The following is a 25365-nucleotide window of genomic DNA, read 5'->3' on the forward strand; positions in this document are numbered from 1 at the left end:
GAAGTCTTACATCCCCTGTGCCATTCTAGTGTGGTGGCGCAGTGGTTAGCACGGCTGCCTCACAGCGCCAGGGACTCGGGTTCGATTCCAACCTTGAGTGACTGTCTGTGTGGAGTTTACACGTTCTTCCGTTTTATGAGTGGGTTTCCTCCAGGTGCTCCGCAATCCAAAAATGTTCAGGTTTGGTGGGGTTATGAGGTTATGAGGATAGGGCAGGGTAGTGGGCCTAGGGCCTCTTTCAAGGGTCGGTGCAGACTTGATGGGACGAATGGCCTCTTTCTGCCCTGTAGGGATTCTATGGATGTCCCCTTCATCCCTTCCAGATGTTGACATTTTTCCGAAGGTGCGGCACCCAGAAATGTAAATGAGCCTTATCAATGGTTTTTTTGTAGGGCAGCACGGTGGCGCAGTGGTTAGCACCGCTGCCTGATGGCGACGAGGTCCCGGGTTCGATCCCGGCTCTGGGTCACTGTCCGTGTGGAATTTGCACATTCTCCCCGTGTTTGCATGGGTTTCACCCCCAGAACCCAAAGACGTGCAGGCTAGGTGAATTGGCCACGTTAAATTGCCAATAATTGGAAAAAATTAATTGGGTACTCTAAATTTATTAAAAAAAACAATGGTTTTTTTGATGGATTTGCATAACTGCCTTACTTTTGTAGTCTATCCTTGTGCTAACAAAATCAAGTATTCCATGCGCTGTAACAGCTTCCTCAACTAGTTCTACCACCTTAAAGATTTGTGTCCATCCACCCACAGGTCTTTCTGTCCCTGCAGAATTTAACATTATACCTTTTAGATCATATTGCCTCTCCTCATTCTTCCTACAAACATAGAATCCCTGCAGTGCAGAAGGAGGCCATTCGGCCCATCGAGTCTGGACCTGCCCTTGGAAAGAGCACCCTACTTAAGACCACGCCTCCACCCTATCCCCGTAACCCCAACTAACCCTAAGGGGCAATTTATCATGGCCAATTCACCTAACCTGCACATCTTCGGATTGTGGGAGGAAACCAGAGCACCCGGAGGATGCCCACGCAGACACAGGGAGAACGTGCAGACTCTGCACAGACAGTCACCCGAGACCGGAATTGAACCTGGGTCCCTGGAGCTGTGAGGCAGTAGCACTATGCTACCATGCTGACATGTACCATTTGATGCTTTTTTTGCATTAAATTGAACCCGCCCGTTTCGCCAGCCTTCGTCCTGATGTCTGCTGCTCTCCACCTTATTGTTTATTACATTTCCCAGCTTTGTATCACATGCAAACTTTGATATTATGTCTTGTGCACCAACATCTAGGTCATTCACAAATATTAAAATCACACTGGCTCCTAACATCAGGCCCTGGGGGACACCACTATATACCTGCTTCCAATCTGATATACAACCATTCACCACTACTTAGCCCCTAGCCCCTTAGCCAATCTGCTCTCCGTCCTGCCTTTGCTCTTTTAATTCCATTTTACAAACAAGTCGATCATGTAGTACTTTGTCAAACACCTGATCTGCCTTCAACAAATGCTGACTTTCATTTATTAACTCACACTTTCTTAACTTCAATTAATTTTGTCCCAGATGATTGGGCGGGATATTAACGCAAAGACCGAGGGAGCAGGGAAGGAACAGTTCTGGCTAATTTAATCAAATGTTATCTCTGCTCCTTGACCAGATTGAGAAGCTGCCTAGCAGTCGGGTGGGTAAAGCCTGCACCATCAGGCTACAGCCAGGGAGCAGCAACTCGGAGCCGGTGAAGATTGGGGTGATGGAACAGGATGGCTGATGTTGGGAGAAGCATCAGAGTCCAGAGCCAGGCTGATGCACTATCAATTACCACAAAGACAAGAGTAGTGGACTAATCAAGGCTTTATTGAGCAAGATGTGGTGCCTCTTGAGCTCTCCAGGGGCTGTTGCTGGCCTCAATGACCCCTTCCTGCAGAAGGCGTTGGACCTCCGACCTGATAAAGGTCCTGTCCTGGGCATTACCGTCTGCTCCTAGTGGCGACGGGTTTGCAATCCGGCGTGAGGTTCGCAAACAGGGAAGGTGGATCGACCTTAAGGGTCATGAGGCCGCAGACGGTGAGGGGTGTAGGAGTCCGCCGAATTTTAAGGTTAGGCTTTGGAGATGGCACTGAGAGTCCAGGCCGAGTAACAGGGCAGCGCAGAGGTTGGGGAGGACGTAGAGCTGGAAGTTGCTGAACTCTAAGCCTTGGACGGTGAGGGTCGTGATGCAGTACCCCCGGATTTCCACGGAATGGGAACCAGAGGCCAGGGAGATTGTCTGGGTGACGGGGTGTGCCGGAAGGGAGCAACACCTTACCGTACTGGGATGGATGAAGCTCTCTGTGTTCCCGGAGTCAAAAAGGCAGATAATCTCGTGCCCATCGATCTTCATCGTCGTCGTCGCGGTTGCGAGGTTGCGGGGCCGTGACTGGTCCAGGGTGATAGAGGTGAGCTGCAGCAGATGCTGGGAGGTCCCAGGCTGGTCAGCGGTGGTGGGGGTAGCGGCAGGCGATGAACGGCCAGACGAACAGGGCTCCTGAGGCGCCGCCCAAAATGGGGCGCACATGGCGGGCGGCATCAAAGATGGCGCCGCCCACGAGCCGCATGTGGATTGCGGTGAGGAAGATGGCGGGTCGCACGTGAGCGGTTCGGGCCTGGCAAACAGAAAAAAGTGTCCCTTCTTCCCACAGCCGTTGCAGGTCGAGCTCCGCGCCGGGCAGCGCTGCCTGGGTGGTTTGTTTTGCCCACAAAAATAGCAATTGGGCCCCCCAGAGTTGGCTGGCTGCCGCACGGCGCAGGCTTACAGTGAGCCAGAGTCGGCAGCTGGTGGGGCCAACGATGCCCACGAGTGTGCCATGCGGTCGGGGACGTAGGATTGAACGTTACGGGAGGCCACTTCTAACGAGTTAACGAGCTGCCTAATTCCCGCAAGATCAAGCGTACCCCCTTCCAGTAGCCGCTGGTGGACGTACGTAGACCTCATGCCCGTAACGTAAGCATCTTGAATTAAAAGTTCTGTGTGCTGGACTACTGAAACTGCCTGGCAGTCGTAGTTCCTACCTAGGATGTGCAGGGCACACCAAAAATCGTCCAGAGACTCCCCGGGGAGTTGCTGTGTCGTGGCCAGGAGGTGCCTGGCGTATACTTGATTGACTGGTCGAATGTAATGTCCCTTCATGAGCTCAATCGCTTCGGACTAGGTGGGCGCATCTCGGATGAGAGGAAAAATGTCAGGGCTCACCCGTCAATAGAGGACTTGGAGCTTCTATGAGTCCGAGGGTACTTCAGTGGCTGTTCTGAGGTAGCTTTCGAAGCAGGCTAGCCAGTGGTCAAAGTCGGACGTAGCATTGGCTGCTTGAGGGCTTAGCTGCAGATGATCAGGCTTGATGTGAAGATCCATCGTTTTAAAAAATCTTGCTCAACATTGATGCACTATCAATTACCACAAAGACGAGAGTAGTGGAATAATCGAGGCTTTATTGAGCAAGATGTGGTGCCTCCTGTCGCTGGAACCAGAATGGCTGCAGCACCGGCGAGCACACACATTTATACGCCGCCTACTGGGCGGAGCCAGCAGGCAAGGATTTACCCACGTACCTCGACTATGCGGGCAGTGCCATAATACATGTAATATACTACTAGTGGTGACTACCACACAGGCAACAATGGAGAGGTCAGATTGGGGGCAGAGATCAGGGTCGTGGAAGCCTGAAACAGGTCAGAGATCAGGGTCGTGGAAGCCAGAAGGGTAGGGAATGGAAGATTGGAGGTCGAAACATGGCGGGGGGGGGGTGGTCAGGGCAGAGATTGAAGGTCTAAGGCAGATTGAATGCTCTGGTTATGAAGATTGCAAGAGTTGAGGTCAGAGACAGGTCAGAGGCTGAGGTCTGGTGAATTCAGAAGTTGGGGACAGATTTGGGACTGGGGTGGGGGAGATCAAAAGGGTCAAGAGGGGAGATCCTAGGCCTTGTAAAGGAGATTGGAAGCGTCATGATGGTGTTTGATATTAAAGGATTAGTGAAGCAGTAATACCTCGCAGCACCAGGGACCCGGGTTCGATTCCAGTCTCTGGTGACAGTCTGTGTGGAGTTTACACATTCTTCCTGTGTCTGCGTGGGTTTTCTCCGGGTGCTCCGGTTTCCTCCCAAAGTCCAAAGATGTGCAGATTAGGTTATGCTAAATTGCTCCTAGGTGGGGTTACGGGGATAGGGTGGTGGATTGAGCATAGGTAGGATGCTCTTTCAGAGGGTCGGTGCAGACTTGATGGGCTGAATGGCCTCCTTCAGCTCAATGGGCTAGACAGATGGTTTGTAATGCAGATCAAGGCCAGCTGCGTGGGCTCAATTCCCGTACCAGCTTACCTGAACAGGCGCCAGAATGTGGCGACTAGGGGCTTTTCACAGTCACTTCATACTTGTGACAATAAAGATTATTATTATTCTACATTGTAGGGATCCTATGATTCTATAAGATGCACAATACAAACCCACCAAGGCTCCTTCAACAACATCGTACAAACCTATGACCATTAACATCTAGAAGGACAAGGGCAGCAGATGCCTGGGAATACGACCACCCGTCTGTCTATTCCCCACCAAATCACACCGCACCCTGACTTGGAAATATATCGCTGTTCCTTCACTGTCACTCATCAAAACCCTGAAACTCCCTCCCTTACAGCAGTCTAGGTGTAATCTGCACCAGATGGACTACAGCAATTCAAGAATGCAGCTCACCACCACTTCCTGCTGGGAAATTAGGGATGAAAAACAATGCTAGCCTTACCAGTAGTTCCCACATCTCATCAGAGAATAAAAATCAACCTTTGTGATCCGGCAGCACTTGATTCCCATTTTCCGTTGGCTTTCCTTAGGCCTGGAACACTCAACCAGCCAGGGTTAGATTTTAATGGTTAAATATGAAGCATGCAGGTTCATTGCAATATTTTCCAACATGTCTCCTTTGACCGGACTTGTTGCCCACTCTCCATCCTGCCTCCTTCCAAAATTTCAAGTGGGTGGGTTGGGGTTGGATTTTTTGCATTTTAACATAAAACTTAATTCGACCCAAATCCACTCATTTTTTGGGGTAAAAACTTGCTCAATGTCTCTTTCCCTGCTGCTAGCATTAGGCTGATAGGGCTGCGGTCGTTGGGGTTATTCCTCTCCCATTTTCTAAACAGGGCTGTATAATTTACAACCGACCGCATGCGCCCCCTCATGGAGCTTCCACTGCCCCAAGGCCCTCAAACGCTGCCTTGGGTTCTTTTCTTATTACGCCCAGTGGGTCCCACAATACACGGACAAGGCCCGCTAACTTATCCAGTCCACACATTTTCCCCTCTCGGCCGAGGCACAACAGGCCTTCGCCCGCATTCGATCTGACATAGCCAGGGCGGGGATGCACGCAGTAGACGAGACACTGCCTTTCCAAGTAGAAAGCGACGCTTCAGATGTCGCACTTGCCGCCACGCTGAATCAGGCAGGTAGACCCGTGGGATTCTTTTCACGCACCCTCCACGCCTCCGGAATTCGGCATTCCTCTGTTGAAAAGGAGGCCCAGGCAATCGCTGAAGCGGCGCGGAACTGGAGGCATTACCTGGCCGGCAGGAGATTCACTCTCCTCACTGACCAACGGTCGGTAGCCTTCATGTTCAACAACACGCAGCGGGGCAAGATCAAGAATGACAAAATCTTGCGGTGAAGAATCGAGCTCTCCACCTTTAACTACGAGATCTTGTATCACCCCGGCAAGCTCAACGAGCCCCCAGACGCCCTCTCCCGATGTACATGTGCCAGCGCACAAGTGAACCAGCTCCGTGCCTTGCACGAGAGCCTTTGCCATCCGGGGGCACTCGCTTGTACCATCTAATCAAAGCCCGCAATCTGCCCTACTCCGTCGAGGAAGTACGGACAGTCACCAGAGACTGCCAGATCTGTGCCGAGTGCAAGTCGCACTTCTACCGGCCAGATCGCGCGCGCCTGGTGAAAGCGTCCCGCCCCTTTGAACGCCTCAGCGTGGACTTCAAAGGGCCCTTTCCCTCCACCGACCGCAACACCTACATCCTTAGTGTGCGATTAATTTTCTAGGTTCCCCTTCGCCATCCCATGCCCGGATATGACATCTGCCACCGTCATCAAGGCCCTGGATTCCATTTTCGCCCTGTTCGGTTTCCCCGACTACATCCACAGTGACAGGGGATCCTCGTTCATGAGCGATGAGCTGCGTCATTTCCTGCTCAGCAGAGGTATCGCCTCCAGCAGGACGACCAGCTACAACCCCCGGGGAAACGGGCAGGTAGAGAGGGAGAACGGGACGGTATGGAGGGCCATCCAGCTGGCCCTCCAGTCCAGGAACCTCCCAGCCGCTCGCTGGCAGCAGGTCCTCCCTGACGCGCTCCATTCCATTCGGTCGCTACTGTGCACCGCAACTAACAGTACACCTCATGAACGTGTTTTTGCCTTCCCAAGGAAGTCTACATCCGGGGTGTCGCTCCCGATATGGCTCATGACTCCGGGCCCAGTCCTTCTCCGTAGGCATGTCCGGCACCACAAGGCGGAACCCCTGGTGGACAAAGTACGCCTTCTCCACGCCAACCCTCAGTATGCCTACGTGGAGTTCCCCGACGGCCGCTAGGACACAGTCTCGCTCAGGGACCTGGCTCCCTCAGGTGCCGATCCCATGCCCACGCCCCCTTTTCCCCCCGCGCCAACCTCCTTTTCCCCAGCGTCCCCCTATTCGTCCCCACCAGGTCCATCCCTCGTCCCCCGACACACTGGAGGACACAGAAGATTTTGGCTCGCTCTCGGAGTCATCCCGCCAGCAGCCAGCACCAACACCGCCGACACCAGCACCATCGTTGCCATCACCGCCTGTGCCGACATCGCCACCACAGCTACGCCGATCACAGCGGAATGTTCGACCACCGATTCGGCTCAACCTGTAACCTGCTAAACGGATGGACTCTTGGTTTTCTTTGTTTGGACCCTCTTATAAATAGCTCATCCTTTTTATTATAGTTACACGTCACCCCCACCGGACTCATTTTTTACAGGGGGTGAATGTGGTGATATAACCACTGTAGTGATGTGTACTTGCAGTAGGGGGATGTATGCCTGTACCTGTAATACAGGTTCCTCCGGTAAGCCCCTGCCGGTTAGCTTCGCCCACAGGGAGCTTGTGTATAAATATGCGTGTGAGTCACTCAGACCTTAGTCTACAGTTGCAGATGGAGGAATAGCATCGCACAGCAATAAAGCCTCTATTGTACTAGTCTCTCGTCTTTGAGTATAATTGTTAGCACTACAACCCTGACATATTTTCCCAAATGAGGGTCCATGACATGTTCAGGGTGGGCTTCCAGCAGAATCTCAGCTCTGCAGAACGATGGGGCCACTGCCAGGAAAAAGCAACAGATTGTGTTGCAGCCTTCCAGGAGATGCTGCAGCATGAAGGGTGAATGAGCTCCAAATGAATAATAATGCAGCAGTGCCAATAGTTGGAGAAGCTGAGGAGAGCCAAACTGAACCATTTTGCCTCTTGTTATCCTTCCACAATATCCTTCATACTTGTGTCAGTTGGTGTTCCACAGTCTGGAATGAAGGGAAATGAATTAGAGCCCCAAACCATCTTGACAATCCTTTAAATGCCCCTTTAGGGCAGCACGGTAGCATTGTGGATAGCACAATTGCTTCACAGCTCCAGGGTCCCAGGTTCGATTCCGGCTTGGGTCACTGTCTGTGCGGAGTCTGCACATCCTCCCGTGTCTGCGTGGGTTTCCTCCGGGTGCTCCGGTTTCCTCCCACAGTCCAAAGATGTGCAGGTTAGGTGGATTGGCCATGATAAATTGCCCTAAGTGTCCAAAATTGCCCTTAGTGTTGGGTGGGGTTACTGGGTTATGGGGATAGGGTGGAGGTGTTGACCTTGGGTGAGGTGCTCTTTCCGGGAGCCCGCGTAGACTCAATGGGCCGACTGGCCTCCTTCTGCACTGTAAATTCTATGAAGGGGCATGTGATAGATCCCTCTGCCTTTAAGGCTAGTTGTCACTTGTTGACATGGCAGAAATTTTGGCAAAATTGAATTTTAGACACAAAGGAGATTGAGGAAATTTCACCAGAGATCAATGGAGATATTGAGGCCAAGAATACAGAGAGGTGTTCACACAGAAGGAGTGGTTAAAGGTCTGTGATATACCCTCAGCCAAATGTTCCACTTTCCAATGTTCAGTCTTTGTTTAGTTCCCGTGAACCATTGTGGGGGAGAATGTTGTTATATCTGTGGGGAACTCCTCAGAACACAATCCTGCTTGCTAATGGCTTTCCCTTAAATTAAATTTTCTGGAAACTAATTGCCTTTCTGTTTCTGTCAATGTTTCAATGTTCACAGGGCAGGAAGTTGCTGATTCCTGGTACAATGAAATTAAATGTTACAATTTCGCCTCTCCTGGATTTCAGAAGAATTGTGGTAATTTTATTTTATAATCAATTTATAATCAGTTCTAAGACTATTAAGGAGAGAAACAACAGTAAGTCTGAAAGGATGATCCTCGTCCAATTACTGCAACCATGGATCGATCCTCATTAATGGGAAAGGAACCCTGGAACAATGAGCACAGTGATGTGGGGGTGTGGGGAGAATGGGGAGATGGGGATTAGAGGGGTGGGGGTGAGGAAGGGGATTGGGAGGGGAGCATGCTGGGATGGGGTGGGTGAGGATGATGATGGAGAGGAGACACGGAGGGGATAGGGTGAGCATAGGGAGAGGATGGGGAGGGGGTGGGATGAAAATAGGGGTAGAGAGTGGGCAGGGAGAGGGTGAGGCGAGATTAGGTTTAGGGGAGAGGGTGGGGCGGGGGTGGGGTGAGATTAGGTTTAAGGGAGAGTGAGGGGGGGTGGGGTGAGATTAGGTTTAGGGGAGAGTGAGGGGGGGTGGGATGAGATTAGGGGCTGGTTTAGCTCACTCAGCTAAATCGCTGGCTTTTACAGCAGACCAAGTAGGCCAGCAGCACGGTTCGATTCCCGTACCAGCCTCCCCGGACAGGCTCCGGAATGTGGCGACTAGGGGCTTTTCACAGTAACTTCATTGAAGTCTACTCGTGACAATAAGCGATTTTCATTAGGTTTAGGGGAGAGGGCGGGGAGAGGGGTGGGGTGAGATTAGGTTTAGGGGAGAGGGCGGGGAGGGGGGTGGGCTGAGATTAGGTTCAGGGGAGAGGGCGGGGAGGGGGTTGGGCTGAGATTAGGTTTAGGGGAGAGGGCGGGGAGGGGGTGGGCTGAGATTAGGTTCAGGGGAGAGGGCGGGGAGGGGGGTGGGGTGAGATTAGGTTTAGGGGAGAGGGCAGGGAGGGGGGTGGGCTGAGATTAGGTTCAGGGGAGAGGGCGGGGAGGGGGTGGGGTGAGATTAGGTTTAGGGGAGAGGGTGGGGTGATATTAGGTATAGGGGAGAGGGCGGGGAGGGGGGTGGGCTGAGATTAGGTTTAGGGGAGAGGGCGGGGAGGGGGTGGGCTGAGATTAGGTTTAGGGGAGAGGGCGGAGAGGGGGTGGGGTGAGATTAGGTTTAGGGGAGAGGGCGGGGAGGGGAGGGGTGAGATTAGGTTTAGGGGAGAGGGCGGGGAGGGGATGGAGTAACATTAGGGTTAGGGAGAGAACAGGGAGAGGGTGGGGGGAAGATATGGGTAGGGAGAGGATGGAGAGGGGCTGTGGGAGGATGGGGTGGAGAGAGGATGCCGAGGGGGTGAGTAGTATAGGGGTAGGGAGGGATGGGTGTGGATTGGTTACGGAGGGGTGGGGAGGGATGGAGTGAAGCTGGAGGTAGGGAGGGATTTGGGGAATGGGGTGAGGATGGAGAAAGGGAGTGGATGGGGAATGGATGGGATGAGATTAGCAATAGGGAGGGACTCGGGTATGGATGTGGGTAGGGAGGGGTTATGGAGGGGTGCAATGAGGATGGGGGTAAGGAACGAATAGGGAGTGATGGGGTCAGGCTGGAGGTAGGGAGGGAATGAGATGAGGATGGGGTAGGGTGGGGATGGGATGAGGATAGATGTGGGGGGAAATGGGAATGGGGTGATGATGGGTGGGGAGAAGGATCTTTTTAACTATCGTTACGCAATTACTTGGTTGATTTCCTCATTTTGTTTTGAATGCTGAAGCCCTTTGTTCAGCTCAGTGATAAAACTTTATTCTCTTCGTGTTCAGTATAACTGCCTCCTTCCGATTTCGTCAAGGACCAGTTGTGAGTGGAGTCAGGAGTGGCGGGTTGCAAACCACTCCGCCGCCATCGTAGCCCCTCTGCACCTTTGGGTTGGCCCGACGCCAGAGTGGTTCCCGCCACTCCACTGTGCTGTTTCTTTCCCCCCCCCCCTGCCAATTCCCGGAGAATCCTGCCCCTTGTGTCTACCTCCAGTCCTTGGGAGAGATCACATCGCTGCAGCCCCTCATTTTCCTCAGCTGGATCTCCAGGTAACAGCGAGAGACCCGGAGGTGCAGCCTTCCCGGGTCTCCTCACCATTTTTGTGTGTGCTGCAGCCTGAAGATCCAAGTGAGCTTCACTGCCACGGTCCATTTGAAACAGGAATCCTTGCTCTGACAAACTGGCCATGTTATCCCGTCAGTCCTCTTTGATTACTGGGAGATTTTCTGTTCTACCATTCAGGGTCACAACCCAACATTAGTCCTGACTCTCCACAAAAAAGGTGGTTCTGTAAAAAATGATTGAAGCTGTCTTAGGCCCTGGGCTCCATGGAAGACACAACACATGGATATTATTGGATGGCAGAAGCTGTGGGTCTGAACTCTTTGTAAATCACCTGATTGTTGTTCCTCTGCAGGTCATTTCACACAGTTGGTTTGGAGAGAGTCCAAGGAGGTCGGAGTTGGGCTGGCTTCTGATGGCAAAGGCCTCACCATTGTCGTGGCTCAGTTTGACCCGGTGGGGAACATCACCAACCCGGGCTACTTTGCTAAAAACGTCCTGCCTGCTGGCAGCAAGGTGAAGGAGGGCGAGGATGGGTCAGCACAAGGAGACAGCGGCAAGACACCAGCAACAAGCAGGGTGGCACCATTGCCAGGTATGAGCTTTGTTCTCTGAAGCGCAGCCTCACTTCTTGAATAATCTTTCGGGGAAATCGACCCAATGAAACAGTTTCACTTGGAGAAGAAAGATTGTCAATGCATTTCTCTAAATCCCTACCAGGAAATCACCACATCCACAAATACGTGTACCCGTACCGGCCTCCCCGAACAGGCGCCGGAATGTGGCGACTAGGGGCTGTTCACAGTAGCTTTATTGAAGCCTACTTGTGACAATAAGTGATTACTATAATTACGTGTAGATAAATATTTCTTTGTAAGGTGGTTGCCAGGAAATTTGCCAGGATTGGAGGTTTCTCTTTATTCATTCGTGGGATGTGGGTGTCGCTGGCTCAGGCAGCATTCATTACCCATCCCTAATTGCACTTCAGAGAGTGGTAGTGAGCTGCCTTCTTGAACTGCTGCAGTCCCTGTGGTGTAAGTACACCCACAGTGCTGGTAGGGAGGGTGTTCCGCGTTTGTGACCCTGTGACAGCGAAGGGTCGGCGACATATTTTCGAGTCATCGTGGTGAATAGCTCAGAGGGAATTTGCAGATGGTGGGATTCCCGTTTATCTGCTGCCCCTGACCTTCTGGATGGTAATGGTCGGGGGTTTGGAAGGTAACATCTAAGGAGCCTGGTGAGTTCCTGCAGTGCATCTGGTAGATGGTACACATTTGTGGATATTGTATGTCAATAGTGGATGGAGTGAATGTTTGTGGAAGGGATAACAATCAAATGGGCTGCTTTGTCCTAGATGGCGTCAAGTTTCTAGTGTTAGAGCCACACTCATCGTTTCATGCCATTAGGTTTTAATTCCACATGTTTTTATTGAATCTGCCATGGTGGGATTCGAATCCGGGTCTCGAGAGCTGGGTCTTTAGATTACTAGTCCAGTGACAATACCCCTATGTCACCAGCTTCCGGTGTTCCACTCAACAGCACTGCTGAAGTTTGTGGATTTGAGTTGGGAGACGGGAGAGCCTCAAGGTGCAACCCACAGGCAGATAGCCACATGATGAATAGGGTTGCCAACCCTCTGGGATTGTTCTGGATACTCTCGGAATTAAGGATCCATCTCCCAGACACTGCTGTAAACAACGCTGGCGAAGACTTGTGTCGTATGCCAAATAATGTTTCACATTAAGGCTGCTTGAGATATCGTCAGAATTCATCTGCTCGGCTAATTGGGATGGTGTTCTTCAAGGATTGACATGCTGGTTGACCAATTGCAAGAGCATTGGGGTTTAGTGTCTGAAGGTCATGTGATGAATCCCCCCTAGAAGTAAGTGCAATCAGAGCTGGCAACTCTAATACGAGGGATGGATGTAGTGTGAGTGCCTTGCTCCAGAGCCCACAAACCGTGTCACAAGTTACCAGTTCAAGGTAAAGTCCATCCAGCCAAGAAGGACAGTTGGGGTGGCACGGTAGCACAGTGGTTAGTGCAGTTGCTTCACAGCGCCAGAGTCCCAGGTTCAATTCCTGGCTTGGGTCACTGTGCGGAGTTTGCACGTTCTCCCCGTGTCTGCGTGGGTTTCCGTCGCGTGCTCTGGTTTACTCCCACTGTCCAAAGATGTGCAGGTTAGGTAGATTGGCCATGCTAAATTGCCCTTAGTGTCCACAGGGGTTGGGTTGGATGGGGCTGCGGGATAAGGTAGGGGTGTGGGCTTAGGTAGGGTGCTCTTTCCAAGGGCTGGTGCAGACTTGATGGGCCGAGTGGCCTCCTTCTGCATTGTAAATTCTATGATATCTGGGAAAAGTCCAGTCTAGCATGAGGTTACATGACTGTGAAAAGATGGTCATCCGCCCCACAGGATGCGCTCAGTTGACCATTCAGGTCAAGGAGCACCTTAAAGGAGGAGAACGAGGTAGAACGTAATGGTGTTCATGAAACTACTAGATTGCTGCAAATATCCATCTGGTTCTATCGGGAGGAAACATGCTGTCCTACTGGATCTAGTCTACATGAGACGGCAGACCCGTGATGTGGTTAACTCTTAACTGCCCTCTGGAATAGCCTAGCAAACCACTCAGTTTTACCAAAACTGCTTCAAAAAGCTCTCGCCACACGGACTGCATCAGCTCTGGAAAGACCGCCCATCGCCACCTTTTCAAGGGCAATTAGAGGTGGGCAGAAACGCTGGCATCGTCAGTCACGCCAACATTCCCTGCAAGAATAAATGAAGAAGAATAGTGGGTGAGACCCTGGCAGGATTTGTAAACAGGGATTGGGAATTTTAAAATCTGCTAGTCTCCACACTCCGGCGCATGTTCGGGCACACTGGGTTCCACTCAAACAGCACTGCTGAAGTTTGTGGCTTTGAGTTGGGAAACGAGAGAGCCTCAAGGTGCGACCCACCTTTGCCAAAGCAGAAACCAATGAAGCTCAAAGAAGACAGGTGAATGGGACTTGGTATGGGTTAGAATATAGACAGCAGAGATTTGGGTAAGCTCAAGTTTACAAAAGATGGAAGGCCGACATACACATCAAGTAGGCTATTACCTCAGGGCTTTGCCACATTGTAGCCACATAGTCACATTCCCCTGGAGAGAAAGAAAGAGAGAGATAGTGTCGCTTCAGGATGAGCTCCCTCACTCTACAGGCTCTGCGGTTCCCAGTCACAGTACATTACTGAAATCTCTTTCTTTCAGGTGAAGGTTCTGGAAGTTTTGCCGCGCAGTTGCTGAAATCTGTGAATGAATATCGGGCAAAGCATGGAGCGGGGGCGTTAACCCTGAACCCGGTAATCAGCGAGAAGGCTGAGAAATGGGCACAACATCTGGTAAGCTGCAGAACATTGAAGCACAGCGACACATCTTACGGGGAGAACATCTGGTGTCAGCAAGGTCATGGCAGCCAGCCGGTTACAGGTACGTCACATCACTGCCTGAAACACTCACGCTGGTTAACATCAGAAGGAGAGAATAAGTTGGGTTTGGAGACATCAGAAGAGGATGCCCGCCCATCGAGCTTGTTCCTCCCGCAGTCTATGCACTTTGCTCAAGACAACACTCCAATTCTACAAAGTCTCACCCTTCCCAAAGTATACCCAGTGAAATGTGGGTGGCACGATAGCACAGTGGTTCGCACTGTTATTTCACAGCGCCAGGGATCCGGGTTCGATTCCCGGCTTGGGTCACTGTCCATGCGGAGTCTGCACGTTCTCCCCGTGTCTGCGTGGGCTCCCTCCGGTTGCCGAAAAGCGTACAGTCAGGTGTATTGGACATTCTGAATTCTCCCTCAGTGTACCCAAACAGGCGCCGGAGTGTGGAGACGAGCAGATTTTCACAATAACTTTCATTGCAGTGTTAATGGAAGCCTAGTACACTAATAAAGACTATAATTGTAAAAATTCCAGAATATCTTCCTGGCGTGCTTGTTTACAGGGATGGCGGTGACAGTGGCCTTGATTCAGTTGGCAGTTCTCTCACCTCTGCGTCAGAAACACTTTTCGACAGAATTGAAAATGCGGCAGCTAATTTGTGCACAGCAAGAACCCACAAACAGCACTGTGATAACCGCCAGATAACCTGTGATATTAAGCGGTAAATATTGACCAGGGTGCAAAGGAGAACTGCCCCACTCTTTGTCAAGTTAGCATTGTGTATCTCCAATCCGGAGGGTCTCAGTTTAAAATCTCAATTGAAAGGTGGTACTGCTGACAGGACAGCACTCCCTCAGTACCGCACAGGGGAAAGGTGGTACTGCTGACTGTGCAGCTCTCCCTCAGTACCGCACAGGGGAAAGGTGGTACTGCTGACAGTACAGCACTCCCTCAGTACCGCACAGGGGAAAGGTGGTACTGCTGACAGTACAGCACTCCCTCAGTACCGCACAGGGGAAAGGTGGTACTGCTGACTGTGCAGCTCTCCCTCAGTACCGCACAGGGGAAAGGTGGTACTGCTGACAGTACAGCACTCCCTCAGTACCACACAGGGGAAAGGTGGTACTGATGACAGTGCAGCTCTCCCTCAGTACCACACAGGGGAAAGGTGGTACTGCTGACAGTGCAGCTCTCCCTCAGTACCGCACAGGGGAAAGGTGGTACTGCTGACAGTACAGCACACCCTCAGTACCACACAGGGGAAAGGTGTTACTGCTGACAGTGCAGCTCTCCCTCAGTACCACACAGGGGAAAGGTGTTACTGCTGACAGTGCAGCTCTCCCTCAGTACCACACAGGGGAAAGGTGGTACTGCTGACAGTACAGCACTCCCTCAGTACCACACAGGGGAAAGGTGTTACTGCTGACAGTGCAGCTCTCCCTCAGTACCACACAGGGGAAAGGTGTTACTGCTGACAGTGCAGCTCTCCCTCAGTACCACACAGGGGAAAGGTGACACTGCTGACAGTACAGCACTCCCTCAGTACCGCACAGGGGAAAGGTGGTACTGCTGACAGTACAGCTCTTCCTCAGTACCGCACAGGTGTATCACCCTTGATTATGTCTGTGTCTTGTACAATGTTTATTCACATTTGAGGCCAAACGGGATGGCAGCGAGTGAGGATGGCAAGCTGGCCAACGGAGCACCCAGAGGAAACCCACGCGGGCACTGGGGGAATGAGCAAACGCCACACAAGAGTCATCCAAGGCCAGATTTGAACCCTGGTGCAGCAGTGCTAACAATTGTGCCAACATGCCACCCATTTTCCCTCAGCTGATAATACTCACACCTGACAGTCAGAAGGTGCTGGGCACAAGCTCCATTCCAGATATTTGCATTCCTGATAATGTCGCTTCGCAAGCTTATCTTTACAGAAAATAATGTTCCATATGTGAGTGAAAAATATGAATCTGAAGACAGGGAGCAAATACTTATTTGCTCTGTTTATACTGCAGCCTCAGATTATATCAATGGAAGCGTACTCGAAAAAAACCTAATTACATCAGTGTCAAATATAGCTGCAGCTTAGTTATGGATATAATGTAGTATCTAGAATAGAAGTTCACTGTAGTAGAGCTGTATCATAACAGAGATTTGCTTTAATAAGAGTTACATTATCACAGAATATTATAATTACAGTAATTTATTATAGCAGGATTTTGACCGGACATTTATCAAGAATTTTTTCACCATAAGTTTGTCAGGATTGGGTTCAGTATAACAGAAGTTTATTATCACAGGAATTCATTAAAATGAATTTATAACAGTTTATTCCTACAGCAGTTTTTCATAACATGGTTAATTATAATGGATTTAGCACAGTCATCTGTTATTGTATAGGAGATTATGATTACTGTTGTTTAATTGTGATATGTGTCTCTAAAACAAGTTACTTAGACCCTGGTCTTTTAGATGGCAATGCGTTTAATTAAATTATTCTCTCAATGTTTGCAGGAAAGGAAGTTGTCGATTATTGGTACGATGAAATTAAAAATTACGATTTCTCCTCTCCTGGGTTTCAGAAGAATTGTGGTAAGTTTCTGATTGGTCCATGCAATGATCAGTCACTCTGGGACCATGAATAAAACACATTGCATCAGGATTCAAAAGACAGAGGGCGGGATTCTCCATTAACTTCCGCTCCGGTCAGGAATACCAATCGGGTGGAGAATGGAGCATCCCTGAAAAACGGGATTGGCGCCCGTTGCTATGCTCCAAGCCCCGCGCTGCCCGGAACATGCAAAACAATGTAAAGATTGCATACTCATGCAATTAACGGGCTTGAAGATGGGCTGTATCTGCTCACCGTGATGCTTCGCCCCCCTCCCGCCCCCCCCCGCCCCCCCGGAAATCCACCAGGTGGACCTTGATGCAAGGTTGACCAAACGCAGCCTTGCCATGGTGGATCCCGAGGAGAATGAAGGGGGTCAAGGCACTGATGTAGGGCCCTTCTCCCGCTGCAAGGCTGCAGAGGAGGAGGGAACAATCTAGGATCTTGGGGTAAGGTCCGCTCCCCCCCAGCTACCCAATTAGACCCCCCATCAGTATCTCCCATTAGTCACACCCACTAGAGATCCCTATCACACCATCCAATCAGAGACTTCCATCAGTCACCGATATCAGTCACCCTCTGCCTGAATGCTGATGAACAGTCCAAGCAGTAGGTTGCCAAATCACTGCATTTTCACCTACCCTTTCCTAATGGGCAGTGTGGTAGCAAACTGGGTAGCACTGTTGCTTCACAGCTCCAGGGTCCCAGGTTCAATTCCGCCTTGGGTCACTGTCTGTGCGGAGTCTGCACGTTCTCCCCGTGTCTGCGTGGGTTTCCTCCGGGGGCTCCGGTTTCCTCCCACAGGTCCCTAAAGGTGTGCTGTTAGGTGAATTGGACATTCTGAATTCTCCCTCTGTGTACCCAAACAGGCATTGGAATGTGGCGACTAGGGGATTTTCACAGTAACTTCATTACAGTGTTAATGTAAGCCTACTTGTGACAAAAAAGATTGTTATTATTATATATTATAATATATATTATTATATTATTATTATTATGCCGGGGAGAAGCCGCTTACCCCCCATCGGACACACGCAGCAGCGTTTACAAGTTAATTTTTAATTTTTTTAAAATAATTTTTATTGTCACAAGTAGGCTGACATTGACATGCAATTAAGTTACTGTGAAAAACCCCTAGTCGCCACATTCCGACGCTTGTTCGGGTACACAGAGGGAGAATTCAGAATGTCCAAATTACCTAAATGTCAGAGGCTGAGAAAAATCAGAACACTTGAAAGGGCTTGAAATCCCCTGACAGCCTTTGAAATGCAAATCTTCCATTCAATTTCACACAGCAATACATTTCACCAGCCAGTGACAATTTCATTGGTCGAGACACAGGTGCTTTGTGGATTGTTTATTTTTCTTTCCCTTCACCTTGAATGCATCTCCATTATTCTCCTTTGATGCCAACCACAATGTTTACAAACACTCTGGCTATGATTGACCGCTGCTCACCACATCAAAAGCAGCTAAGTGGTTTCACTTCACCTTTTCCACAGCAGAAAACACTCCTTTTGAAGCCCCTTCGAGCGTCACGGACTTTTTTCAGGTAGCCACTGACACTTTTAAAAGAAGCTGCTTTAAAAACTTTTGTTTGAGGAGGCAGATTTTAGGAAAGAGTAAGTGAAAAGTTAGTGATTTCATTGCCTGCACTGCTCTTCAGCTTTCCGGCGGAGGCCCCAGAGAATACTGGGTCAGGCCCACTAATTATATGCCAATGGCGTTTACTGTACTTGGGTTCTGGAATGCATTGACGCTGCTGCCGAGGCACTGGGAAATTGTGAACTGGCACCGAAACCAATTCTCTGCCCAATCGCGTTCACCAATTCCGGCGTCAGCCGGCGAAGAATCCTGCCCACAATGATTTTGCCTCAACTGCTTTCCGTGGTCGAGAATTCCACAGGCTTGCCACTCTCTGGGTTGAAATATCTCCTCATCTCAATCCTAAATGGTTTAACCCAGACCCCTGGTTATAGACTGCCCACCATCAGGAACATCCTTTCTGCACCCACCCTGTCTATTCCTGTTAGAATTTCATAGGTTTTTATGAGATCCCCTCCTCATTCTTCGAAACTCCAGCGAATATAATCCTCACCAACTCAATCCCTCCTCATATGTTAGTCCCGCCATCCCAGGAATCAGTCTGGCAAGCCTTTGCTGCACTCCCTCCAAAGCAAGAACATCCTTCCTCAGACATGGAGACCAAAACTGCACACAATATTCCAGGTGTGGCCTCACCAAGGCCCTGTATAATTGCAGCAAGACATCCCTGCTCCTGCACTCGAATCCTGTTGCTGTGAAGGCCAACATACAGTTTACCTCCTTCACATTCTGCTGCACCTACATGCTTACCTTCAGTGACTGGTGTACGATGACACCCAGGTCTCATTGTACATTACTCTCTCTTAATCTATAGCCATTCCGATAACCTTCCTTCCTGTTTTTGCTACCAAAGTGGATCATTTCACATTTATCCGCATCATACTGCATCTGCATTTTCCCACTCACCCAACTTGTCCAAATCACACTGAAGCATCTCTGCATATTCCACACAGCTTACTCTCCCACCCAGCTTTATGCCACCTGCAAATCTGGAAATATTACATTTAGTTCCCACGTCTAAATCACTAATATATATTGTGAATAGCTGGAGTGCAAGCACTGATCCCTGCAGTATAATTACGAGACTAGTTTGACTCTAGGCATGTCAATTGAGTAACAGCTAAACAGTCTCGGCTGGAACAGTATATTGATGACTGACATGTTTTTCCAATTAGCCTTGCCCTTGGCAACATGCCAACTCCAGAAGCCCCGCTCCCACCCCACCAAATTTGAGTGGAACTGTCAGCCCATAATGACCCCCCCCCCCTCCCCCGAACTGCACAGCCTCAGGCTTCTCTTCCTCCGTGAGGCCCTTCTAAGAAGCCCATGACCTGCCAGCAGAAGGCATCCTCAAGGACGGGGCTTTTTACACTTGAGAGCCGCCAAACCCCCCTCCCCCCGACCCCATTTCGCCCGACCAGGCCTCCGCTACCATGGGCTCAACCCCCCCAGCACCTTGGAGTCAAAACCCCGATCTCCCAGAGTCAACCCACTGGTCTCACCCGACTAGGCCCCTGGCACACTGGAGTCATACCCCATATCTCTCTTCCAGTTTTACCCCAATCTCCCTCAAGTCTTATCCTGGTCTCCCTTTAAGTCTTACCCCAATCTCCCTTCACGTCTCATCCCAGTCTCCCTCAAGTCTTACCTTGGCCTTCCTTCGAGTCTCACCCCAGTCTTCCTTGGAGTCTTATCCTGGTCTCCCTCGAGTCTCACACCAGTCCTCCTCAAGTCTTACCCAGTTCCCTCCGAATCTTACCCCAGTCCCCTTGGAGTCTCACCTCTGTGCTCTTTGAGTTTTACCCCAGTACTCCGAGTCTTACACTGGTCTCCCTTTGAGTCTTAACCTCAGTCTACCTTCGAGTCTTACCCCAGTTTGAATTGAGCCTGACCCCGATCTCCCTGGTACCATTGTAGTCAAGCCTGATGTCCCAAAGTCAAACCCCGATACTCCTGAGTCAAGCTGGTGTTCCCCGAATCAAATCCCTGTAGCTTCTCTCTCCCCTGAATACGTGGATCCACACCATGAATGCTGAGCTCACCTCCGAGCTCCTGAATACGCGTATCCACACCATGAATGCTGAGCTCACCTCCGAGCTCCTGTTGAAGGTGTGCTTGCCAGGTGCAAGCCTTCTGAAGCCACTTCACTTCATTCTTATACCACAATGGCATGGACGGGTTTTTGACTGGGGTCAATTTTCACATGTACGCTGAAAATATCTAGTCCTACTTTTCTATTTCTTCCAACCCCTCCTCTGTGTCTGTGGTGTTAGACTGCCAGCTCCCAGCACTGGAAGATGCTGCAAATTCCTATTACTGAATTCCTCTTGTAAATCCATCACCAGTGGCCCACTTGCCAATGTTCCAGGCTACCTTCTGAGGCAGAATCAAAACAACTGCAACCTCACCATCCTATTTGACTCCGAGCAGAGCTCCCTACTCAATGACCTCTCCATCACAAAGTTTATATAAGTCCAACGCTACAAGCTCACTTTCATACAATGCCACAACCCGTCTACTGCTGAAACTCTTATCCATGCTTTTGTCATCTCCCGTCTCGAATACTCCAATGCCCTCATGACTGGCCTCTCACCTTTCACCCTTTGTAAAATTATGATCATCCAAAGCTCTGACATCTGTATCCCACCCATCACCATGTCTTTCTCACCCATCAGTCACAAATTCACTGCTCGGTGATTCTGCGTTGTTGCGCGTCCTGAAGGCCGCCTTGGGGAACACTTACCCGGAGATCAGAGGCTGAAAGCCCTTGACTGCTGAAGTGGTCCCCGACTGGAAGGGAACATTCCTGCCCGCCGAGCAGAAACTTAGAGCCAAGTTCCGCACACATGAGTACAGCCTAAACCGGGATCTTGGATTCATGTCTCATTACATTCATCCCCCACCATCTGGCCTGGGCTTGCAAAATCCTACCAAATGTCCTGGGGCGGGATTCTCCCCTACCCGGCGTAGGGGAGTGGAGCCAACCACTCCGGGGTTGGGCCTCCCCAAAGGTGGGGAATTCTCCGCACCTTTGGGGGCTAGCCCCGCGCCGGAGTGGTTGGCACCAGAAGACTGGCACAAAAAAAGGGCGCACCCGGCAGCGGGGCTGGCCGAAAGGCTTTCGCCGGTCAGCGCATGCGCCGGCGGTGACGTCAGCGGCAGCTGGCCGCTGACGTCTCTGCCGGCGCATGCGCGATGTGGGGTTCTCTTCCGCTTCCGCCATGGCGGAGGCCGTGGTGGCCGCGGAGGAGAAAGAGTGCACCCAGGGCACTGGCCCGGAGTCTGAGCGGGGGGCCCCGATCACGTGCCAGGCCACCGTGGGGGCACCCCCCGGGGTCCGATCGCCCCCACCCCCCCAGGACCCCGGGGCCGATCCCGCCGCCACCAGAGGTGGTTCAAACCTCGGCGGCGGGAGAGGCCTCCCAGCGGCGGGACTTCGGCCCATCCGGGCCGGAGAATCACTGCAGGGGCCTCGACGATCGGAGTGGCGAGATTCCCGCCACCGCCACTTCCCAGGCGGCGGAGAATCTCTGCCACGGCGGGGGCGGGATTTCCAGCGGCCCCAGGCGATTCTCCGACCCTGCTGGGGGTCGGAGAATTTCTCCCCTGGCTTGAGACAATTCACACCTCTTTAACCTGGGGTTACCCCTCTCTCCGGCTCTGTAAAGACTTAATTACCTGCAAATGCTCGCATTTAAAGTCTCGTCTTGCATCTTTGACTTTGTCGATCTAAATCTTTCTGGAACCTACCTCTTCTTTCACCTGAGGAAGGAGCAGTGCTCCAAAAGCTAGTGATTTGAAACAAACCTGTTGGACTTTAAACTGGTGTTATCAGACTTCTTACTTCAAACATGCACATCTTTGTTAATACCCCGATGGTCCTCTCCACCTCCTCCTATCCTCTTCCCTCTTTCAGCCCCCACCCTCCCCCCACTTTTCCTAACCCCAATCTGCTGACCCTGGCTTTCTGTGCATGTCTCCCAGCTGTCAATATGTCTTCAGGTGTTTAGGTTACTGAAATTAACCTCCTTTAAACTATTGTGCCTTTGCAAATACCTCTTTCCATTAAAACCCACCTCTTTGACCAAGCGATTGACGATCTCTTCTAGTTTATTTGTTTTTTTTGTTTGTGGGGGTTGCAGGCTGGACCAGCATTTACTGCCCATCCCTTCTTGCCCCTGAGGGGGCAGTTAAGAGTCATCCACATTGCTGTGGATCAGCAGTCACATGTGGGCCAGTTGACAATGTTTCATAGTCATATAGAATCATAGAATTTACAGTGCAGAAGGAGGCCATTCGGCCCATCAAGTCTGTACCGGCTCTTGGAAAGAGCATCTTACCCAAGCCCACGCCTCCATCCCATCCCCGTAACCCAGTAACCCCACCTCACCTTTTTTTGGACACTAAGGGCATTCTATCATGGCCAATCCACCTGACCTGCACAATTTTGGACTGTGGGAGGAAACCAGAACATCCGGAGGAAACCCACGCAGACACGGGGAGAACGTGCAGACTCCACACAGACCCAAGCCTGGGACCCTGGAGCTGTGAAGCAACTGTGCTAACCACTGTGCTACTGTGCTGCCCACTTATAATTCCAGATTTCTATTGAATTCACATTTCACCATCTGCAGTGGCAGGATTTGAACCTGGGTCCCCAGAGCATTTCTCTGGGCCTCTGGCTTACCCGTCCAATGGCAATACCACTATTCCACCACCTCCCCATGTTTGTTGCCAGTTTGTTAATTAAGCCTTTATGAAGTGGACGATATTCTTTGTTAAAGGCAAGTCGCTGTTACTGGTATCTCCACTCAAGCTGTGAATGAGTAGCTTCATCTTCCAAATTCTGGTATCGGCCTTAGGTGAGAGATCCATGACAAGATTATTTCTTGTGTGCTGCTGGGCAAGTACTATTAGTTGGCAGATTGTATGTGTGGGCTGCACTGTTCTGAACTCTTTGTAAATCATTTGATTGTTGTTCCTCTGCAGGTCATTTCACACAGTTGGTTTGGAGAGAGTCCAAGGAGGTCGGAGTTGGGCTGGCTTCTGATGGTAAAGGCCTCACCATTGTCGTGGCTCAGTTTGACCCGGCGGGTAACATCACCAACCCGGGCTACTTTGCTAAAAACGTCCTGCCCGTTGGCAGCAAGGTGAAGGAGGGCGAGGGTGGGTCAGCACAAGGAGAAAGCGGCAAGACACCAGCAACAAGCAGGGTGGCACCATTACCAGGTATGAGCTTTGTTCTCTGAAAGACTAGAAACCAGTCAGAAAACTGGACACCGTGTTTGAAATGGAACAGCGACTCAAGAGCAAATTCAGGCAACTCCTAAGCAGTATGAACAGAGTCTCAGGACTGGAACTTCAAGGGCCCATGAGGGTGAGGTGGCAATGTGGGCGCTATTACGATTCCAGACCAGATTCCAACAGTGACAGGATACTGGACCGAAACCCCAATATTGAGTTTATTTGTAAGAATGTGCGGAAAGAATCATTCGCTCCAGGTGTGATTGCATAAAACAAAGGGCTTGGGTATAGAACATAGAACGATACAGCGCAGTACAGGCCCTTCGGCCCTCAATGTTGCACCGACATGGAAAAAAACTAAAGGCCATCTAACCTACACTATGCCCTTATCATCCATATGCTTATCCAATAAACTTTTAAATGCCCTCAATGTTGGCGAGTTCACTACTGTTGCAGGTAGGGCATTCCACGGCCTCACCACTCTTTGCGTAAAAAACCCACCTCTGACCTCTGTCCTATATCTATTACCCCTCAATTTAAGGCTATGTCCCCTCGTGATAGCCACCTCCATCCGCGGGAGAAGGCTCTCGCTGTCCACCCTATCTAACCCTCTGATCATTTTGTATGCCTCTATTAGGTCACCTCTTAACCTTCTTCTCTCTAACGAAAACAACCTCAAGTCCATCAGCCTTTCCTCATAAGATTTTCCCTCCATACCAGGAAACATCCTGGTAAATCTCCTCTGCACCCGTTCCAAAGCTTCCACGTCCTTCCTATAATGAGGCGACCAGAACTGTACGCAATACTCCAAATGCGGCCGTACTAGAGTTTTGTACAACTGCAACATGACCTCATGGCTCCGGAACTCAATCCCTCTACCAATAAAGGCCATCACACCATAGGCCTTCTTCACAACCCTATCAACCTGGGTGGCAACTTTCAGGGATCTATGTACATGGACACCGAGATCCCTCTGCTCATCCACACTACCAAGAATTTTACCATTAGCCAAATATTCCACATTCCTGTTATTCTTTCCAAAGTGAATCACCTCACACTTCTCCACATTAAACTCCATTTGCCACCTCTCAGCCCAGCTCTGCAGCTTATCTATGTCCCTCTGTAACCTGCAACATCCTTCCGCACTGTCTACAACTCCACCGACTTTAGTGTTGTCTGCAAATTTACTTACCCATCCTTCTGCTCCCTCCTCTAGGTCATTTATAAAAATGACAAACAGCAACGGCCCCAGAACAGATCCTTGTGGTACGCCACTCGTAACTGAACTCCATTCTGAACATTTCCCATCAACCACCACTCTCTGTCTTCTTTCAACTAGCCAATTTCTGATCCACATCTCTAAATCACCCTCAATCCCCAGCCTCCGTATTTTCTGCAATAGCCGACCGTGGGGAACCTTATCAAATGCTTTACTGAAATCCATATACACCAAATCAACTGCTTTACCCTCGTCCACCTGTTCAGTCACCTTCTCAAAGAACTCGATAAGGTTTGTGAGGCATGACCTACCCTTCACAAAACCATGCTGACTGTCCCTAATCATATTATTCCTATCTAGATGATTATAAATTGTATCTTTTATAATCCTCTCCAAGACTTTACCCACCACAGATGTTAGGCTCACCGGCCTATAGTTACCGGGGTTATCTCTACTCCCCTTCTTGAACAAAGGGACCACATTTGCTATCCTCCAGTCCTCTGGCACTATTCCTGTAGCCAATGATGACCTAAAAATCAAAGCCAAAGGCTCAGCAATCTCTTCCCTGGCTTCCCAGAGAATCCTAGGATAAATCCCATCAGGCCCCGGGGACTTATCTATTTTCACCTTGTCCAGAATTGCCAACACTTCTTCCCTACTCACCTCAATGCCATCTATTCTAATAGTCTGGGTATATTTTTGCAACAAAACCTTATTATGAAAACAATATGAAAGTTTTTAACTTTGCACCCAAAAAGAACAGCTTACAATTACACCTTAAGCACTAC

General features: G+C 50.4%; 1 protein-coding gene across 1 annotated transcript in view; it reads left to right on the plus strand.

Moving 5' to 3' along the window:
• LOC119955932 overlaps positions 1–25365 on the plus strand; it is a 247361-nt gene that overhangs the window by 181845 nt on the left and 40151 nt on the right. The window contains exons 18-22 of the mRNA XM_038782590.1: positions 8389–8466; positions 10832–11071; positions 13726–13944; positions 16413–16490; positions 23104–23343. Of these exons, the coding sequence (XP_038638518.1) occupies positions 8389–8466; positions 10832–11071; positions 13726–13944; positions 16413–16490; positions 23104–23343 (855 nt within the window). The remainder of the gene's footprint in view (positions 1–8388; positions 8467–10831; positions 11072–13725; positions 13945–16412; positions 16491–23103; positions 23344–25365) is intronic.

Source organism: Scyliorhinus canicula, chromosome 21, assembly GCF_902713615.1.
Source record: "Scyliorhinus canicula chromosome 21, sScyCan1.1, whole genome shotgun sequence".
In the NCBI taxonomy this organism is placed as follows: domain Eukaryota; kingdom Metazoa; phylum Chordata; class Chondrichthyes; order Carcharhiniformes; family Scyliorhinidae; genus Scyliorhinus; species Scyliorhinus canicula.